The following is a 20,896-nucleotide window of genomic DNA, read 5'->3' as shown; positions in this document are numbered from 1 at the left end:
TAGGCTGGCAGTGTAAGGCCTGTTCCAAGTTTAGCTGCAGCTGGTTGAAACGACAGTTAAGATGTGCCAATTTCCACCCAGACACCCTCTCTCTGTGTTTATAAACCATTTATATTAAGTACCTGTTAAGGCTCGTCCACTGATATTTCAGACAGGTATATAAACCTTGAATGAAAGAACGTATGTTTATCACGATACTCTAAAGTAGGAAATAATCATGTGACCGATCATACCTTCCCTCCACCTCTTCTCCTCCAGCATTTCAGTTGCGCTCTAGCTATGAGCCCCAAAAGTTTAATATCTGATTCACTCCTGCTTGAGTTTTATTTGCTTGTCAATTTACACCTTGGTGAGAGCCCAAGACCTCTCTTAACAGTTGCTCATCTGCTGCATTCATAACAGATGATTTTATATTTAAGAGCTTCTGATGCATCGTGAAGGTAATAATGAATCACTCTTTCAGTGGGAATGTCTTATGGCAAAAGCTGAGAAACAGTAACTCCTAATAATGATGTGGGTTCTTGATTAGTCACATCCTTTATCCATTAATGCCCTCATATCCTGTTGACTGCTTTAAGAGATCTGTGTTGCTGGAGAGATTTAATCCCCTAAAAAGTAATTAAGGTGGATAATGCCTGTGAAATATTAAACCTCTTTTCCAGAATGCTGCTTACAGGAAATGATTCTCTTTGTATTGCCTCCGGTAGTGTTTAACTTTCCTGTTTGCTGTTCTGTTGTAGTCCCAGAGCTGTAGTGATAGGTGAGTAGATGGCTGTTCTTATGAGAAGTTGAATACTGTAACACCACCACCCTGTTTCACCAGTAATAAGGTTAATAGGTGAGAACAGTCTATATCACCGGTGGAAGACATGAGTATCCTGCACATCTTCCCCAATATCCCGCCCGGATCAAATAGTATTTTCAAATATTTCCTAGCCTTTGTTTTAACCTGATTGCAGTATCAGATAAATTACATTTGCCACATAGTGTGCAATGAAGAGTGCAGAACTGTTTCAAAAGTATTTTATAGTCCTTTCAGGATACTTTTGTGTGACTGAACCTTATTTGACACCAAATATATCCTGATGCTGTAAACCCCACCCATCTGGTGCTCCAAGTAGATTAAAACAAACACTGAGAGGTTCCCGTCCATATGACTACACTTCTGAGTAAGCCTGGGTCTCATCTTATGACTGTCCTGTGACAAACAGTAGGGTCTTTAAGCCTTTTACAGGTATACTACCAGGCCAACAGGTTTTGAGAACTGGCCCATACAACGGTTCCTTTCACCCCTAAGTTGCCCAAAACACAGGTGGCAGTCTGGTGACTATACAATTTATGTATGGAAAGAGATAAAAGAAAACAGATCAAAATCAGAATCTAAAATGATCATACATACAGCACTTCCAAGGCCCAGTCATTCATCAGAGATGCACCCACACACAGGCAGACATATGCACAAAGCACACACAAACACATGCACTAAAATAATATAACATAACATAACATAACATAACATAACATAACATAACATAACATAACATAACATAACATAACATAACATAACATAACATAACATAACATAACATAACATAGCATAACATAATATAAAATAACATAACATAACATAATATAATAATACATTTATTTGTATCACACATTTCTAAAACAAAATTCAGAAAGTGCTTCACAGTGACGACAAGCAAAAGACACAGAAACAAGGTTATACAAGCAACAAAAAGGATGACGGCAAAAACAAAGACACAGACATTACAGTGGGGGTGGGATACAGACACTAGTAAGAGCATGGGGTGAGGGTAGAGGGTAAGAATATACCAGCCAACCAATACAGTGGAACAATAGGAATAATGGTGCCTTTATTTGCGTAGCGCGTTTAGAGTTTACAGAGTGATTCACAGTCAAGACAAAGGACACAGAGACACAGTTACAGAAGAGGAGAAGACAAACATACTCACACCGACACACGTATAATCAACCACATCAAACAATCACAATAAAGACAAACTGCAATGAGAACAAAGACAGAAAAATTGTAAGGGAATATAAAGCAGGCAGGAAGGCAGCAAGATAGTTTTTACAGATTTATGTAATTGTTTGGGAGGCAAGTTGACAAAATGAGGTGGGAGTAATGATGTGATACTCAGTTGATCCTGGTAGGGAAATTCTCTGCTTAGCTGCCTTCCAGGGGGGTCAGAGGTCAGCTAGTGGAGCTGGTTGGGATTTAGTGATGTGAGATTCAGTAGGGCGGATACCTTGTACCTTGGTCGTCATGTCTCTTTAACCTAAACTGATCTGAGGACGTATGAGGAAATGTAGCTGAATTTAGAGGCATTAAGAGGAAAAGGGAGTGTCTTCTCTAGAGACCCAGATGCAGACTGTGCCACCTGAAGGCGGCTGACTTGGTGAACATTACCTGATATCTGAAACAAAGGTGTAGAGTGACGTCTTTTGGTGGAGCAGGGAATGATTCTCAATGCTCACTTCTGTATGTAAGCACTGAATGGGTCCCAGTTTATTCTGCTGGCTACCATGCTGCAGATTAATACATATAAACCATGGAGTGCTGAAGAGAGATTGATACATTTATGTCCATGGGATCAGTACAATCATGTTGGAAAGCCAATATTCTAGATTTGTTGATTAAATGGACAATTTGATCAGCTGACAAAGTATTAATTTAGTCAGGAACAGCCATTACTAGTAACAAGTAAGAGCTGACTAGTCCAGTGTTTTTACCATTCCTACCTTGTTACACAATACAGCAGCTCAGTAGTACTGACAGTCTCATGTGTAACTAGTGACGACATGAAATTACGAAATAACATGCTCCTTTGAACAGAGCTGTTGCATGGCCTTGTTGGATTTAAACATCTCTCTGGGAATCACTCGCACTTGGGTAAGAACTTGTGTGTGTGTGTGTGTGTGTGTGTGTGTGTGTGTGTGTGTGTGTGTGTGTGTGTGTGTGTATGTGTACGTGTGTGCATGTGCTTGTGCCTGTGTGTGTCTTGTGTGTGTGTGTGTTCATGTCTCTCAAGGTGTGGTCGATAGTAGTCAGTGGGAAAACTCGCCCAACCAGTCACACAACTTCAGGCTCCCTCACTCAATTTACTGATTTTTTCCTTTACTTGAAAACCCCTGCGGCCCCTCCTCGGCCGCACCTTGACTACTGAGAGCAATCTTTCACCTTCTTTCACCGATTGCATCATACGCACTCCAACAGTTATCAATATCTGTGCCTGTGCATTTCTACAGCCAATATTATCTGATCTGCCCTTAAATAGGTTACAGGCTTGAAATCTTGGCCCAAGGGGAAAACATGTGACAAGGCAAAAATAGCTTCACTCTTTCCCCATGGAAACCGACCAGAATGCAGAAATAGTACTTTCTATTAGGCAAGCTAGCTCAGTGTCCTGTGTTCTACTTAGTTTGTGATGCCCTCAGCATCTCCAGCAAATACTGCTAATTATTGTTACAGAGACAGTTTGACTAGGCCAACACAACTGTATGCAAAATGACGGTATCTCATTTTGTCAGAGGAGTGTCATTTTGGTAAGTGAGAAGCTTGGTAGTCTATACTGAGAATACTTTTTAGGAAGTGGTTAAAATGTGAATCCACCATCCATCATGGTTATATCAGGGCAATTAGGCTGATAGGTGGCCATTCTCTATAAGGCCCAAAAAGAAGAGAGTTGGCCTTGAGAACCAAGAGTTCAACCAAAAAGGCTTTATCAGGTCTGAGTCAAAAAGCTTATGACTCATGTAGCATCACAAGCATCATTCATTGTCAGGAGTCCTGCCCCACAAAAGTTATGCTCAGCCATGATGTGAGTCACAGCACCAATGGCACAGGTGCCAATCCTGTTAGCGATAGCAAGGTCTAAAGCTTCCTATCAGGGTGAGACTCTTTTCAGTGTTGAAGCCATTAGTCCTGTCTCTGCTTCCAATTTAGCCAATTTAAATGTGTGTTCTTCAATTACACAAAGGATGGTGTTTGGACGGGACAGTGGGCTTGATTTCCCTACTAGGGCTACAGTGATGCTGCTAGGTCAGGTTTCCATAAATTTGCATGTCTCCTAGCTCAGATGTAACACCATAAACACATAAGTCGCTGTAATACACTCAAGGGTGTCAATTCAAGTTCCTGCTGCTAAATCATTTACCACCTCAACTTCAAAATCTGCTAATATCGACTAAGTTTCTGGGGACAAATAGAGAAATGACTGATGAATTAGAAGGTATTTGGTCAGTTTGAAGACTTATTAGATGTAGGTCACAGAATTGTCTTCCACAGACACACACAGCTTAAAAGGAACGCTGATCCAGAATGTCTGCCTGTTGTGGATTTTTTTTTTTAGATATGGATTCCAAATAGATTTCTGGCAATTTCTGCTTGATCTTTGGTCTAGATTATATGAAGAACAACTACAACATTAAATTTGGACTAGGTATGGCTAGTGCCCACACCTTTCCATACTTAAATGATGGGTTGTCACTATCTGTCTGTTAAAGTTAAAAGGAAGTAAAGAGAAAAACTACAATCCCCAGAGTGTCTTGTGCTCCGTTGCCTTGGTAACGTTTGACGTCAGACTCCCCTGCTCCGGCCGTGCTTTGGGCTGGTGTGATTGGAGGGAAACCCCGTGGATTACATTCAGTCGGACGGGTTGAGAGAGAATCAGCTGTAGCCTGCTACACCGACATCACCTCCATCTACCAGTACTCAGGTATGAAAGGATTTATCGCTTTCAAAACTGCAGTTTTACATTTGCATAAATCATCGCTATGCCTTCTAATGTATTTTGAAGTGTGGTATTAATGTAAAATCATTGTCCACGATTGACTGGATGGCTGCTATTAGCGGCGACAGTCAGTCGACCAAGAACAATGGCTAGCTACAGTTTGGGATATGGCTAATTGCTGGTGCAAAAATGGAGCATCAGACAGGCAGACGGGGAAGGCGTGTCAGGTTGAAGGTTCAAGCTTTCATTCCCTGTAGCGCTGGCTACTAAAGCTGCTAATTGAAGCAGGTTCTGATAATTATTTAAATCTGCTGGTCTTTTGTTAACATTTAAGTACGCAACTGTCATGGAAATTGAATTGTCTTTGAGGGAATAGTATCGCTAGCAAATATTGCTATTTTTTTCCAGGTATTAGCTAGTACCAATCTTTGCTTTCTGCATGTAGCCTGCCAGCAATTTAACGTTAACCATGGTGTCATGGTTCTGCCTTGTGTCAGTTTCATTAAAGTGTCAAGTAGCCAGCTCGCATAACTAACAAGACTGGGCAAGGTGTGATTTTTAGCACATCTGCCAGTCTCCGGGCAGCTGAAGACGCAGAGGCACACGGTCTATTCAGAGGCTGGGCGTCGCGCTAGCCAGCCAAGCATATCGTCCTGTTTTACTCGAGATAAAACACACGTTTGAGGGGGCATGCTCGTTCATTATATGTCGGTAAAACTATGTAAATCGATAAAACCATTATATATTCGTATGAGCCGTGTCTGACTCAGAATGCTTCTGTTTCGGGAAATACGGTAGTGCCCGCCATACTGGAAACAGGTCACGAGGACCTAGCCATTTCTTGGCTTTTACCGACTGCTGTTTCTAGTTGGGGAATAATGCCTATGAATGTAATGGGGGCACCTTTGGACTTGGCTTATTGTGATGAATCAAGGCATATTCGGCCCTTTTCTGTGTTTTAATATAATGATTTAGCTCAGACAAGCAGTGTTTCATTTCCGCTTATTGGGGGAGTCATTCCAACAGGTACAGAGATGGGTGTGGTGTGTATGGGCGAGAGCCAGTGAAAGTGCACATCTGCGTTTGCCCTCGGGGCCAGCAAGCGTTTAGATTACTAGCTCAGGTTAGTAGTTACTAGCTCAGGTTAGCATTAATTTTGCCATGTGCATAGCATGCATTCTTTGCGGAATGAGCTTATTACATACCCGCGTGACTTTAGCTGTAACTATTACTTTACCGTATTCCCTCTTGCATTATAAACTGCATACACACGCATACAAAGAATGTAGCGTCATGTCCCCGTGGGTGAATTTGCAAGGCTCTGATGCTGATAAATTGGGTACAGCTCCTTCAGTTTGGCCTATTGTTATAAAGCTAATGATATTGAAGAAAGTGATATTGCCATTTACAAGTTAATTTCATTCTATATGGATAAAGTTTATAGATATTTTACCCGCAGTGCTGAAATGGTCAAAAGCAATTGGTTTTGTGGTGTGACTTTGGTTGGTGGTGGTACTAATGCTAGGGATTTTATTTACTCAAGATTATACAGAGCATAAAAATATCTAGTTTAGGAAGCTGCCTGAAACACCTTTCTATCTGAGAAGAAATTACTGCCTTTTGAAATCGACAATTAGTTTTGTGATTTCAGTATTTTTTCAATTAATTTTTGCAGCCCAAGTACACTATGGTGCCTGAAATGTGTTAGAACTTGCTTTCTTGCTTATCTCTCAGGACAGATTTTGAACACACCATCACACTACATGCACTCTGGAATGGAAAATCAGTGATTGATTCAGTGGAAGCCCGCTGGCCATTTTGGATTGGTCAAACGGATGTAGGCTATTGATCTAGTGATTAGGATTCCTGTGTGGGGGTGTGTGTGGGGGGTCTATATATAGGTGGGCTGTCCATAAGGCTGTACTACAATTAAAAACTACGGTTCATTGGTGCCTTATTTTCCTCATTCTATAGGTCTAGAGCACACACATTAATGTCCATTAATATGTACGCCTAATACTTATAACTTTAGTTTTGATGTAACCTACATAGAGGGATTTGTCTGTGCTAACTATAAAAAGCCGTTGGTCAAACTGACTTTTTTTTTTGGATGACAATTGATTTTAACTTACACAATGTGAAAGTCATGAGCTCTTGTTTTTTTCTAGAGCTGCAGTATCTAGTGCACAATATTACAGCCATCTATTTCTCTATGACCGCATCAAGCTACAGTCCCTACAGGCATACTTTTCTTTTTCACTGAGTTAGGCCAGATAATTACTCACTTATGACTCACTTTTCTACTGCATGGCCAAGTGGGGCATGTGAGGGCCAAGTCTAAAGGTTTAACACCAGGCTGAAAGGACATTTATTCATATGAAACCATGTTCCAGCTGATGTAACATGTTGTATCACTTATGTGATAAGCAGCATCTCCATCCACTTCACCTTGTGATCTAATTAACAAAGATACACAGTTGAAATGGTAAACAATTTGTACTCTGCCCTTTGCTTCAGCCAGGAGTAGCCCTGTTGGATGCAAACCTTTTAACTGCATTGTTTCTGCACTTTTTTTTGCTTTTGTGTTTTCCCTGTTTACCTCACAATGGGGGGCATACACCTCCGTCATACCAGTTGCTCCCTTTCTCCTACAGACTGCTATGGTGTACATCAGTGTTTCCTCCAGAAGTACTTATTGGCAGGGCAGAAAGCCTCAGAAACAGCATTTACACCATGTGACATGACGCTAAACCTTTCTATTGAAACCAATGTGAATGATCTTCTTTCAGTGAGGGTGGTAGCTCCTCTGGACTGAATAGCCCCGCCACATCTATTCAGTGGCAGGCCAATTCAACTCCAACACTAATGATTGTATTTTCCAATGAGGTGGACAAGAACATCCTCTTTCCTTTTTATCTAATTCCTTTTCTTCCCTTGATTTTCTTCTGTGTGCCATATTGACCAACAGCTTTCCTCTTTTACTCTTCTTTTCCTCCCTCAGCCTCCGGTGAGCAGCCATGGTGGAAAAGAGCGAGGTGGCCCAGAAGGAGCTGGTGCAGAAGGCCAAGCTGGCAGAGCAGGCTGAGCGTTACGATGACATGGCCGCCGCCATGAAGGCCGTGACAGAGGAGGGCAACCAGCTGTCCAACGAGGAGCGTAACCTGCTGTCGGTGGCCTATAAGAACGTGGTGGGCGCCCGCCGCTCCTCGTGGCGTGTGGTGTCCAGCATCGAGCAGAAGACCGAGGGCAGTGACAAGAAGCAGGCCATGGCCAAGGATTACCGGGAAAAGATTGAGAAAGAGCTGCAGGAGATCTGCAATGACGTTCTGGTGAGATTGACTGATACATTTCGGTGACTTACCTTTTGATTTATGTATTATCGATTGATCTATTAAAAATCAAGTTTGTTTTTTTATTTTTTTTTCTGTTCTATAATGTGAAATGCTCAATAAAAACAATGTTAAAAAAAAAAAATCAAGTTTGTCTGGTGCTCTAGATGCTACCTGGCAAAGAGTGGACATAGGCAAACTATTCAATCAAATCTCATGTGACCACTTTGATGGATGAATTTTTCTCTTAAAAATACAATCTAGATCACTCAACAAGAGTGGGTGGTGCCAAACATTGAGGGCCTGTTGGGGGTTGTGTTCAAAAACTTGTAATGACTATTTTAGAGGGAGATGAGTGCAGAAAGGATGACTGAAGAGAGGCAGAAGCAAGACCTCGTGATGCCTGTTGTAAAATAGTTACCTCAGGCAAACCACTTCATCAAATTGTCTCCCTTGACATTCAGTTTATGTGCAGAGAAGTAGGATGACTGAAGAGTGAGTCAAATTACTCAGTCATGCCTCCCTTCAACAGCTCAGCTTGTTGGTTGTGTCATTGGTGTCAGCAAGAGGTGCTGGACCTTCTATAGAAATGGCATACCTCAACTACTTCACTTCTCTCCTCCCCGTAGCTGCACTTGTATAGGTGTTTGACAGTAATCCAGATAAAGACGTTTTGCTGGCTCTAATTACCTGTCATGAGCAATGACCTCCTCTAGCCTATTGCTCATTATGGCATTGTTCTTCTCGTCTGTCCCTGTGCATGAGAGAGGTGTCTTGAGTGGGAATGAGATGTGCCACAATTGAGAAGAGGGCACACTCTTTATAATGCATTTGGGGGATAAATCGCAAAAGCCCTTGGCCAATTTAACCTGAGGGTAGGCCAAATGAGGAGGGTTTTAAGACATTACACACAACACTCCCATTGATTTTTATTGGAGCTTTCCTATTTTCTCTCATTGTATCCAATTTTTTTGTTGTCCAAGTCACATCCTTGAGGATGTGAGAAATTTTGAAAAGTTGAGACCTTTGGAACCTACATCATCAACCACCATCTACCTCAGTTCATACAACATTATAAAGATATTAGTCTCCCCCTACTTGACTGGTGATTATTCTGATTTTACTTATACCTGTTCACTCCTTTATCATCAGTCTGCGCGGTAGTCAGATTTTCAACAGTCTGTGAGGTGGTAAGTGTGTTAATCCTATTAACTAGGCCTGACCCACGCTAATGCTCCAAGTGGTCCTTTCTCATTACGCCTGCTGCTGTACTAGGCCTTTTGGAATGGCACTTCCTTGTTTGATCAGCAATGCAGGCTGGTGCAGTCAGGTGATGCGTGCTCTTGCCGTAGGAGAAGACAGGAATGTGAGATGGCAGAGAAGCATTACCTCAGACAGTGCAGGAAACGGTATGTAAATGTGTCATCCACTCCCTCGAGTCATGCTAACATCCCAAAGTCTTCTATAGGGCAAGGTTAGCATAGCTTTGTTTTAACTCAGCATAGTTTCCTCATACTGTGGCTGTGGTAGATAAGGTGTCAATTTAGTGTTTGTGCCCTTGCAAGAAAAAATAAAGGACCAATATGCTGTCATTGCTTGTTTGTTTCATACTAAAATCTTAGAGGATATTACAAAGGACAGGTTTGGCTTGATGTCATGCTATTCCTGAGGGGGAGTCTTTGTGAAGGTATGTATCCTTTACTACCAGTGAAACTGGAGGACACCCAGGCAACATGGGCAACCTGACCGCATGCTGAGCACACTCTTCAGACCCTGTCTGTCAGGCTGAGGGGGCTTTCAACAGGGTCTAGTTGCGGCTGACCCCGATGTTGTATTAGTATGCAGGACACTGGAGTGCAATGTATCCCGCATTTTCCGTTAAAAGGTGTTGGGATGATCAGAAGCTGCTGGAGGATTCTTGCCACCATGCAGTGGTAGATTGACTAATTAGGTGTCTTCTCTCAGTGAAGCAGCTTCACCCCATTTCATGAGTGTTGTGGAGGGTTGCAGCCTCATAATAAAGCTGAAGCAACTGACACCATTGGACATGCATCGGCCTGAGAGGAGTGTGTCACATCACAGCTTTGATATTGTAAGGGCTTGTTCACACTTTTCCACTTTTTTCAAACTGCCAGCAACCTTTTTGTAAACATAAAAATGAATGTGCCTAAGAGGAAAGAGTGTCCCATCCTTGATGTGGCCATCTCCTTTTCCCATTATATACAGTGTAAGGCAATGTTTAAGATATGTGAGGGGCCTAAGTTAGGTTTTCCCCACATGATGAGTAGTAGTCTATTTTAATCAACCTGGGCCAAGGCGAGACAACATTTACTCTGTCTGTCCCAGGTTTGGAAAGATTAAAATCCACAGGTTTAAAGAATGTCATGTAGATACATTAATACATGTATTACAACAAAGCAAGTAAGAATCCTTAGATGTTGTAGAAACACTGCCTCCTGAGGAAAAGCATAGGCAAGACTCTTTGGGGACTAGTCAGCTTGGCAGGTGTTAACTAGCATCCAGGACTTTGCTGACTGAGTAGCTGGTAGCAACTAGCAACACAAATTCAAGAATGGGATTTTTTCCCCCCAGAATTTCAGGTTTTCTTAATTCACAGCTCCCACTGATTTTAATAGAGAGCCCAGTTTTTCTATGTATTAAGATGATTATATCTTGCTTTTTTGTGTTGCCCTGTGCACATCTCTGAAGTAGCCATCTGTAGGACCTACTCTGTTCTCCTCTCAGCCTGTGCATTATCTGGCCTGGTGAGTCACTGGGTCCTAATCCTATAATGACAGCAGCTGAGCCACCAGCGTTCTGGGCCACTGACCTCCACCTCAGCCGAACACAGACTCATGGGGACAGAAAGAGAGAGGGATGAGAGAGGAAAGAGGGCAGAGGAGGAGGAGGGGTGGAGGACGGGGTTACTTTCCACCTCAGCCCAGCACAGCAACACACTGGATGGGTTTACACTGCCTACTAAGATCTGTTTTTTCCCCCAGTAATCAATATGTGTCCTGTATCTGATTTTTTTTTTGTAATTAATTTTCAATCTAAAATGGGGAAAAAAACTCTCCTTAGCTCTTTTTTTTTGCTCTTACATGATCATTCCATAGTCTCAGAAATATTGTAAGGGCACTAAGAAATTAAGAAACTTAGTATTGACTACTTGTAATTTTGGTGATCTGCGAATTTAAGATTATTTTACTGTTGCACTTATTAAAAGTAATTATAAATAAGAGCATTAGTTAAATGCTAAAAATCCAAAAAGTGAAAATGTTGTGTAGTTTCTCCATGTTTAGATATCAAATAAAAGATAACATCTGTGCCGGGCTCAGTTGGGGTGGGGGGCGGGGGGTCAGTTGTGGGCTTAGAGCACATGGTGGAAATGTAGGAGGAGGAGGGAGTGGTGGCAGAAGAGCTCACTTTCACTACCCCCCCAGCTTTTAACCCCTCCTCCCAGCTAGCATGTGACATGCCTGTAAGAGAATGGAGCATTCTGCCCCTTAGTCTGGTTGGAACAACACTTGTCTGTCCTGAAGTATTTCATGTTATTTTTTCCTGTTGGACTCTCTCAGATTTGTCGCAATCCCTGCACAAACAGCCAACATTGTTCAACGACAACTGTGCCTTGAACATAAATTCAACCATATGACAGCTTGAGCAAATAAAAATAGACAGCATAAACTTGGTAAATGCTTTAAGTGATGGTCATGAAAGGCCAATTTTTGAAGGAATGTGTCTTATTGCTTAGAGGACATTATTGTGTAATCTAATGCTATCCGCAGCGTGTTAGTATTGCATAACATTCTTGCTGCCCCATGCTGCTCCTGCATATCAGAGAACATGCAGCCTAGCTACCCCCCCTTGATGTTCACTCCGACTGACGTGAATTAGATTTACTGAGTGCGCTACAGAAAGAATATGACCCATTTCTAGTCAAGTGGGTAGAAATCATCTCAAAGGCCTCCCCTGTGTATTTCTCCTTGTGCGAGTGGCACATGACTAAGTGTTGCCAATCCCACAGAGCTCTCATTTTGCTTTCCTTCTCTCTCTGTTCTCTTTTTTTTCATCTTTGCTTGCCTTTCTTTCCCTTCCTCTCTGACTTTCTTTTTTCCGTCTGCTTCTGTCTGTCTATACAGTACATTGTATGCAACAAGCCCCCCCCCCGCCCCCCCCAGCTGCATCCCCAAGGCCAGTGCCTCAGAATAGCCCTGCAGTCTCCCAAGACACAGCCAGCTAGGCATTTCAGATAGGACATGATAATTGAAAATGTAAGTTTCACTGCTCCATGTATTCCTGCTATGGTGGTAGGTTGTTGTCAGCCTTGCCCCTGCCAGTGTCCCAATTCCCCACCCAGCTCCCAGAGTGCTCAGCTGATCCCTCACGTCAGTCTAAAAGCATTGTGTAAGTGCAGGCTCTTACATCAGCCTTATGTTGTTTTTTCCATTCTACTTGGGATAATGTACAAGTGCACTTTTTAGAGAACAGGATATTACAGAACTTGAAAATGGATGTCTGAATTTGTAGTGTCCCAAAGTAGGAGTGCTGATCAAGGATCTGTGTTTTAACTGTTGGAATGAATATGATATGATGGAAAGGTGTCCTCTGCCCTTTCACCCTCGATTTGCATACTTCCTCTAGGAGCTCAGTGTTTTTCAGCTTGGGACCCAAATGAGAATTTTTGTCTCTTGCCCTAGGACAAAATGATATTACCACTCCTATGTAGGGACCACTAGAAGTAGGCCCATAACTCATGCTGTGTCTCAACTCATAGTTTAAGAAATCAGGAGACTTTGTGACTATAGGTGCAGGTCTGGACTGGGTTTCAACATGGCACCACTAATGCTGAATTTACACAATCAGGGAACTCTTCTCTGCTTTCTTTAACTCCGAATGGCACAGATTTGTTTTGGGTTTTTCTTATGACTATCGGGGAGAAAACAAATTGAAGCCCTATTTAAGCCATGAAGATCTGCACTAAAACACATTATTAAATCATGTTTCTGTAAATGCAGGCTGTAATCCTCTTTGTCCCATAGCAATTTAACAATGTATATTGACAATATATAAAGAAGATACTGATGTTAAAATGCTGCTGAAAAACTGTGATCTGCTTTTCAGTTGTAGCACCAAATAAGGTCCGAGCCCACCAGTTACTGCAGCATGGTACAGTGTGTTTCTGCCTGCCTGCATTAGGCTAGCAGCAGGGAGAAGCTACCAAGTGGTGTATCTCTTGCTGCTTTTCCACCGCATGGTACCGGCTCAACTCGCCTTGACTTGACTCTACTCGCTTTTGGTAGTACCACTTTGGTTTTCCACTGCAGATAGTACCCACTCAATGTGCCCCACCCCCCACAACTGGTCGTCATAGCGACGCCGCAACGCTGCATGAAACGTGACACACACAGCAACAATGGAGGATATCGATGGGAAGGTGTTCTTGATTCTCGGTATGTGGCTGTTAGTCACAGCAAGGAAACAGATTTTATTTCAGAAGAGGCTGAAGGCAGCAAGCCAAAAGACTGCTCTCTGGCTGCTCAAGGTGATGCAAGAGGGTAAGCTAACCTGGTAGCTAACGTCAGCATATATGTCCCGTGTCGTGATGATGATTCTCTGACCAATCAGTAGTCTGCAGTGTTTTCACATCACCTTTTGGTATCACCTCAGCTCACTTGGAACCTTGACGGAGGTGCTACCAAAAAAGGTACCAGGTAATATGGAACCTGGTACCTGCCCAATGGAAAACCAAAAAAGGCGAGTTGAGTTGAGCCGGTACCATGCGGTGGAAAAGCGGCATCTGTGTGCTGAAGAGCCAAGCTGGGCTCTGTGAGTGACCTACTTCCTCTGTGAAAGCTCATCAGGAGTTCAGCAGCCTGGCTCTCTCTTCTCCTCTCCTCTCCTCTCCTCTCCTCTCTGTCTCCTCCCCCACCGTCCTCCGTCCATGCTCCCATCCTCTCTTTCTCTCTTCCTCCACCCTCTCCCGCTCTCCACCATCCTCACCCTCCACCCACTCTTATGCGCAGCCCCTCCCCTCTCTCCTCCCCCACACTTTCATGCTCTCCACCATACTCACCCGCCCTCCCACCCCCCTTTAGTGGTCTCTGAAGCATCTGTGATGTAGCCCAGGCAAAGTCCCAGGCCCATGCCCCGAGGCTACTGGAGGTAGCCAGCTTCTCTCTCTACCCTCATTTAGGCCTGATGAGAAAGGACGCTTCGAGATGTTGGCTATGATGATGTGTGACTGTGTTTGAGTAACTACCGCTGCTCTTGTGAGGCTAGTGGATGAGAGATGGATTAATCGCGGATATAGAGACATCTATAATCTATTTAGAATTTATAATGAAAATTGCCGTTCTTCATCGATTAATTGTATAGACTACTAATTTTTATACCCATAGTTGCGGGACACAAATTGACTCTGCTGTTTCTGTGTTTCTGCTATTTTCATGCCCTCCCAACCCATTTACCTATCCAAGCTACATATAAATACTGACACTCTGAGAGAGTATATGGAAAATCTGCATGTTTCTAACGGTCTGTCATTTCTGTCTGTTTTGTTTGTTTTCTGTCCCAGGGCCTGTTGGACAAGTACCTCATTCCCAATGCCAGTCCAGCAGAGAGCAAAGTCTTCTACTTGAAAATGAAAGGAGATTACTTCCGCTACTTAGCCGAGGTGGCTGTGGGAGATGAGAAGAACTGTAAGCCCTATGATAAGTCCCTTAAACACCAGCTGTGTGTGAGCAGGGATGCTTGATGCATTTGCTTTATATATGTGTGTGTGTGTTACACTGGCAGGAAAGTTGGATTTTAAATGACTGATATCTACTTCCTAGCCTGGCCAAATCAGGCCTATCACACTAGATCCTATTTAATCAACACTTTACTATCAGGATCAGCTTTGTGACATTGGCTCCACCATGCAGATTACAACAGTATCATCATGTGCTCCTCTGGCAGTAAGAAAGGGAGGATAAATGTACTTACATACTGACATAGCTCCATGCTACCATGTGTTTTATTTCTTAGATATACTAACTGTCATTAGTCAACAACTAGTAAGTCATTTTTATGGAATGGGTACATTTTAGATGTCAACAGATAGCAACCTAAAAGATAAATTTAAGCACAAGTCTAACCTTAACCCTCTTTTTGCAGCTTTAAATTGAACTACAACTGTAGAAGAGGATCTACAAACTGTCAATATGCTGTAGTGGGGTCCTTTGAACAGGAAAATTGTGTTAATGTCTGTTTAAATAGAGGAGAGTTGATTTACCAGTAGAATTTGTCAGGGTTTATTTCAGGATTTCAGCAGTTTTGAATACACAACTCCAATCCTTTGCTAATAGTGTAGAATTTTCCAGCTTTTTTCTCTATCATTTCCTGGTGTTTGTATTGTCCTGATTACATCCATATTCACTGAAGATAGGGACAACGCTACTCAACTTGGGCTGTAATGGACTGGTGCTGAATTGGAGTTTTGGCCGTTTGATATTTTGCAGAAAAAAACAAGTGCTAACAGCCAAAAAGCAAAATGCTAAATAAATCCAAGGCACTTCATATTTTCTTCCAACAAACACAGCTGATTGAGCTTCCTTATTGGTCAGTGTCAACCCACTACCTCTTGCGCATTAATTCATAAAATGACTGCCACAGGATGTTTTAGTCGTGGTTAGGAAAGGCTTCTCTCTGTGCTTCCGTTTTCCCCTCAAACTTTGATACAATGCCAGAAAACCACTAAAAGAACTGATGACATAGTGGAAGCTTCTCTGTTGAATTTACAGAAGTTATATTCCATTCATGTACTCACTCTGCAATACAGAGAGTGTGCTTTTGTTCCAACCCTGCGAACATGGCTGAAACAGAAACAGCCTGGGCCTAATGTTAGTCTGAATTCACACACATGATTCAGTCTAAATCATGTTTCTATCCTGTTCAGTTGAGGGATTCCTATGTTTTTTCAAACTTGAAGTCAAAAACAGATTAGCATTTCCATACATTACTTGTAGTGTTTGTAGTCCATGTAACGAGGCATAAATGTCCTGACCTCAGACACAAGGGAGAACAAATAGGTTTGTGGAATAAGAGCCATTATATAAAAAAAACAAATCCAAAAATCTGTTCAACTGTGAGCCCTACCTGCAAAGCATTCCGTCATACTCAGGCAAACAGCCAGCCAAAAAGTCAGAAAGTAGAAGTCGGTCTACAAGCAGAGCCACTGTTCAGCCAGGCAGTCAGTCACATTGAAATACTAGTTGCCAGCCACTTAATGTCTATCTAACTCAGATTTTTTTCCTCATACTTTCTTGCAGTAGTTGTATGACCTAGCTACTCTATATGGTTGACAGTCTGACAAGTAGAATAAAGTAGCTAACCAACCAGTCAGACATAAACGGCAGTGCAGGCAGTTCAGTTGAGCATACCCAGCAGAGAGTGAGGCAGCAAACAGGGTGCGGTCCTGGCTACTGCTTCCTGTGTGCTGCAGCAGGGGAGCAGCATGTCTGCCTGCCTGTCTGCCTGCCTGTCTTCTGCCTGTCTGCCTGCCTATCCATCTCCATTCTGCAGGTGCTGACTTGTGTCTCCACTCTCACTAGAGAATGAATGAATGAATGAATAAGACTAGAGACAGGGCATCATAAAATTGGCAGCTTTCTCAGTTTTCCACTCTTTTCTGTTTAGCTGTCATGGGGTTTTCAGATTGAAGCACAGTCTTTAAACCACACTCACCACCACTATGTCCTCTCGATATACTGAAAGAGAATGCATCAGCCTAGTCAGTGGCACAAACGCATAATCCGTAACTCCTGCAGTGATTGACTAGTTTCTGCACAGAGGCTTAAGAAACCATTGTGCGTTGAAACCCCCGACAAGCTGCCTGCTTTGCTGCTCCACACCCAACTGAAACTGAGGCCCTTGTTAATCCCTCAGAGAGGTGTGGCCCCTGACATATCCATAGTGTTAGTCATCGGTTTATCACCACCATATCACCGCAAGGTGTTAGGGAAACTCATTAGATGCTTTTGAAAGGTAGTTACAATATGCGAATGATGGACAGCAAGTAAAAATTCCAAAAGTCCTCGCTAGGCATATTGCTTAATTATCCACTGGGCAAGTCTTGTGTATTCACAACCAGTGTTGGATACCTAACAGAAATGGACTCAACAGTTTGACTGCCTGAAATAGGTGGAACACTCGAGTGATAGTGTCATTTGGCAAATTGTCATGGTTTCTGTTTGTCCCCTCTGAGGAATGGGATGGCAGAGATCAGGGAAGCAGGGAGGCCAGTTAGTGTAATGTGGGAACAGGGGAAGTAACACAAGGCTTAGTTCCCTTTTGTGTCCAACAGACAGACAGACCATTGTGTTCCTCTACAGAGAGGAAAAGATCTGTGCACCTCTGGTCTCCTGGCGAAAGGAAACTATCCTGACTCCCAACTGACAATGCCAGCTCCTCCGCAACTTAGTCACAATTATTTCCTTACTTTTATCATGCTTCTGTTGAGCGGAGATGTTCTTTGTGAGCTGTTGCAGTTATTGGCCGTTCGCTCCAACAGTCTCTGCAAAGTGAATAATTGCCTGCCTCCACTGTTTAACAAACACTGATCATCAGCAATAAAATAACAGTATTGGAGAGGAATGTAATTTACTCCCTAGCCATTTTCAGTTTGTTAGTTTAAGGAGCTGTTGTTTTCAAGGCTACTATTACCCATGTGTTTAGTCTGTTTGCCTACCTGTTTCCAAGGCAACGACTAAAGGCTGTTGGTAGTACTCTGTTTTTCCCAGGAGGACCTACAGAGGACCTGCTCAGTGAAACATCCTGCCTATTGTATGTTTGTTTCAGCCTTCTGTCGTTTTTTCCTGGTTTGAGATATACAAATCTATAGCATTTTTCTACATTGTATGAAACTAATGGATTCTAGAAAATCTCTTTGACACTCACACACACACACCAGTCCATTGTAAGGGATAGGTGACACAGCTCTAATGATACTTGTTCTCTTTCCCTCAGGCATCATTGATAAGTCACAGGAAGCCTACAAAGATGCCTTTGATATCAGCGCGAAAGACATGCAGCCCACACACCCCATCCGTCTCGGCCTCGCCCTCAATTTCTCCGTCTTCTACTACGAGATCCTCAACGCACCTGAACGGGCCTGCGAACTGGCCAAAAATGTAAGAACATAACGCCACACACATTGCTATTGCCATACGTATGAGGACATTACACTGCAATATGTAGTGCAACTTTATAAGCATAACTTGAACTGCTACGTCTAGCCAAGTATTCTTTCAAGTCTTCATTTTCACATTTTGTTTTCTTGAGGACTTTTTGAATGTGCAACTGTAGTTACACTCACACACAATCAGACAAAATAGCAAAACTTATGTACAGACACAAACACAAACTGACCTGCAACACTTTGGCACAGAATCACATCGACTTCTGTCTATTGATACATAACAAACAGGACTACTTGTTTTAGACCATTGTTTTTCTAACAGTTGTTTTGAATCCTACAGGCTTTCGATGACGCCATTGCAGAGCTCGACTCACTGAGTGAAGATTCGTACAAAGACAGTACGCTGATCATGCAGCTACTGAGAGACAACTTGACAGTAAGTTTGTCTGAAAGTGCATTTCTTAAACATAATGGTACCAGCACAGGTGACATGGACAGAGTTTGTGGACAAAACAGTTTAGAACAAAACAAAATGTAGAGAAGCTGTGTATTCTGTAAATGTTTGCCTCTAAAAATGTTTTTTTTTTTTTGTTCTTTCTCCTCCCTCTTGTTCCTCTGCCGCCCACTACCTTTTCTCCCTCCCTCCCTCTTTCCTCAGCTGTGGACCTCTGACAACCAGGGTGACGGCGAGGATGCAGAGGATCCCAGAGATTGAGACAGACCCCCCTAGTCGTCCCTGTCTGCCTGTCATCGTCCCGGCTCATCTTCATCATTATCATCAACACTGAGACCACCTCATTATCATCATTGTCGTCCAGCTCTCTCTCCATCTCTTTCTTCTATTTAGTTCTCTCTCCACCAGTCATCTCACTTCTGTCGGTTTACTATTTCTTCTTTTTGTAGTTATTGTGGGGGAAAGGGTGCAGGGGAGGGAAGGTTTGGAATCACGAGGCGGGAGGGTCAGTTCGGAAGGGTTGGGGAGGGTAGATCGGGAAGGGAAAGGTGTGTTTGGGGTTGGGCGCTTGTCTGCTGACCTTTTTGTTTTTGCGTGTGGGAGCAATAGGGGTGTTGCATTATTAACGTGGTGGGTGAGGGGGCAAGTTCTCAACTCATGCGACGTGCGGCAGGTTGAGTTTTTAAAGTCAAAACGGTTATACTGTATGTGTATCCTATTCATGTTAACGGTATTGTGCTTGATTTGACAGCATCACTTGACGATACATCTGTGGTTTCACAACGTCGGAGTCGGCTCCTCGTACCTGAGGAGGCAGCAGTTGTTAGTCCGTACTTAGCTAGAGAAATGACAGCAGAAGTAAAGACAGTGGAGGTAGCACCGGAGAGCGCTGGAGGCAGAAGGCAAGGTTTTGTCGGAACAGAGAGGTTACATTCCATTTACTGTCACTTGCTCAACTTTCTATTCCCCTTTATTATTATTTGTTTTTTTTGTTTTCGGGTGACCTGCATTTGTATTTCTATGTATCAATTACGAGGTATAGAAAACTTTTAAGAACAAAAGAGCACACAAGCTTTTTACTGTTGCTGTTTTGTATGAGCAGAGCAGTAAGAATTTTTTCCCCATGTGCTTATCTAGTTACTGCTTTTTCCAATTAAGGTTTTTATTTGTTTTGATTTTTATTTTCCTTTTTTTCTTTTGATACTTGCCTAAATTGCATGTGGCTAAGAAGTAGTTAGCGGAGAGGTAAGGGAGGTTGTTGCTGGGCTGGCTAGCTTTGTTCATGTCTTTGGAATTTTCATACAGAACACCCAAGCATAATTGTTATTTGGAGGGAAATATGTAATTTCATGTATGTGGAATAAAAAAAGATAATTTAAAAGTTTCCAGTTGTCCACTTTGATTGATATGGGGCTAGTCCCATCAGGGGTCATTTCATGGTCCTGGGGTTCTTAACTTCTTAGTATATTTACTCATGATCCCAAGTCATGTTTTGTTACTGCAAATCCTAACTTGGGGAGTTGATATAATTATCAGTGGTGGTGATCTTTCCTATTAAAGGGATAAATTTGTAGATAACATGGTTTGTAAAGCGAGCTACCATTTTAACTCCGCTGCTCTATTTGCTATGAATCACTGTCTGGACAAGAATGAGTGAGTCACTCTGAGGTGGAGGCAGAAAGCAGACGAGGGACCCGCAGAAAGTCCTCTCTCCCTCTTATTACACACCAGTTTGATTCAGAGTCTCCACTGCAAATGGCCCGTTGTTGCTGTGGTCAATGATGCCTTTTGTTCCTTTTGTAATGTGTCTTCCTGGAGCTACATCATACAAATGTCTTGTTCCTGGAAAACCAAAGGTCTCCCTGTGCCCAGATGAAATTAACCACTGCCCTACAAGTACGCAGGCCCCGCCCTTGAATACTCTGGGCCTTTGGAGACGGAAGACATTGAAGCTTACTGTATGAATGCTAAATCGCATTCATTTATATTCAAAAGGCTAAGCTAATCACAGCTGAATTCAAGGTGAAACATTACAGAATAAAGCAAATACACGGAGTAGACCAGACTCAAGTATGTTGCTTCTTCCTCATTCTAACATCAAAAAGGCCAATCGCTGTGCTCCGCTACCGCTTCTCAAGCGAACCGCTGAAGGAAGGAGGATTTATTTTTTTAAACC

At 42.7% G+C, this 20,896-nt stretch overlaps 1 protein-coding gene across 2 annotated transcripts; it reads left to right on the top strand.

Annotated features, from left to right (window-relative positions):
• The first annotated feature begins 4,621 nt into the window (after nucleotides 1-4,621).
• LOC139641996 (14-3-3 protein beta/alpha-A-like) lies at nucleotides 4,622-20,104 on the top strand. Of its 2 annotated transcripts, none has more exons than XM_071516681.1 (6): nucleotides 4,622-4,742; nucleotides 7,759-8,086; nucleotides 14,664-14,787; nucleotides 18,095-18,258; nucleotides 18,607-18,702; nucleotides 18,925-20,104. In XM_071516681.1, the coding sequence occupies exons 2-6, from the start codon at nucleotides 7,775-7,777 to the stop codon at nucleotides 18,979-18,981; spliced, it is 753 nt and encodes a 250-aa protein (XP_071372782.1). In that variant the 5' UTR covers nucleotides 4,622-4,742; nucleotides 7,759-7,774; the 3' UTR covers nucleotides 18,982-20,104. The 2 variants fall into 2 exon arrangements, with proteins under 2 accessions (XP_071372782.1, XP_071372783.1); XM_071516682.1 differs by lacking the exon at nucleotides 4,622-4,742 and adding an exon at nucleotides 6,185-6,193 and having other exon boundaries at nucleotides 7,802-8,086.
• The last annotated feature ends 792 nt before the right edge of the window (nucleotides 20,105-20,896 follow it).

Source organism: Centroberyx affinis, unplaced genomic scaffold (genome assembly GCF_046629955.1).
Source record: "Centroberyx affinis isolate AG114_WGS23_722 - 3 ecotype Tasmania unplaced genomic scaffold, CSIRO-AGI_Caff_v1 ptg000423l_1, whole genome shotgun sequence".
NCBI lineage: Eukaryota > Metazoa > Chordata > Actinopteri > Beryciformes > Berycidae > Centroberyx > Centroberyx affinis.
The sequence above is the reverse complement of the archived record's forward strand: the minus strand, read 5'-3'. Positions and strand labels throughout refer to the sequence as shown.

Bases quoted from the DNA above. Each gene is read 5' to 3' on its own strand.
- LOC139641996 (XM_071516681.1), top strand. From the start codon at position 7,775: ATGGTGGAAAAGAGCGAGGTGGCCCAGAAGGAGCTGGTGCAGAAGGCC. The intron at 14,788-18,094 runs GTAAGCCCTATG...TCTTTCCCTCAG, and splicing joins TGTGGGAGATGAGAAGAACT to GCATCATTGATAAGTCACAG. The intron at 18,259-18,606 runs GTAAGAACATAA...TGAATCCTACAG, and splicing joins CCTGCGAACTGGCCAAAAAT to GCTTTCGATGACGCCATTGC.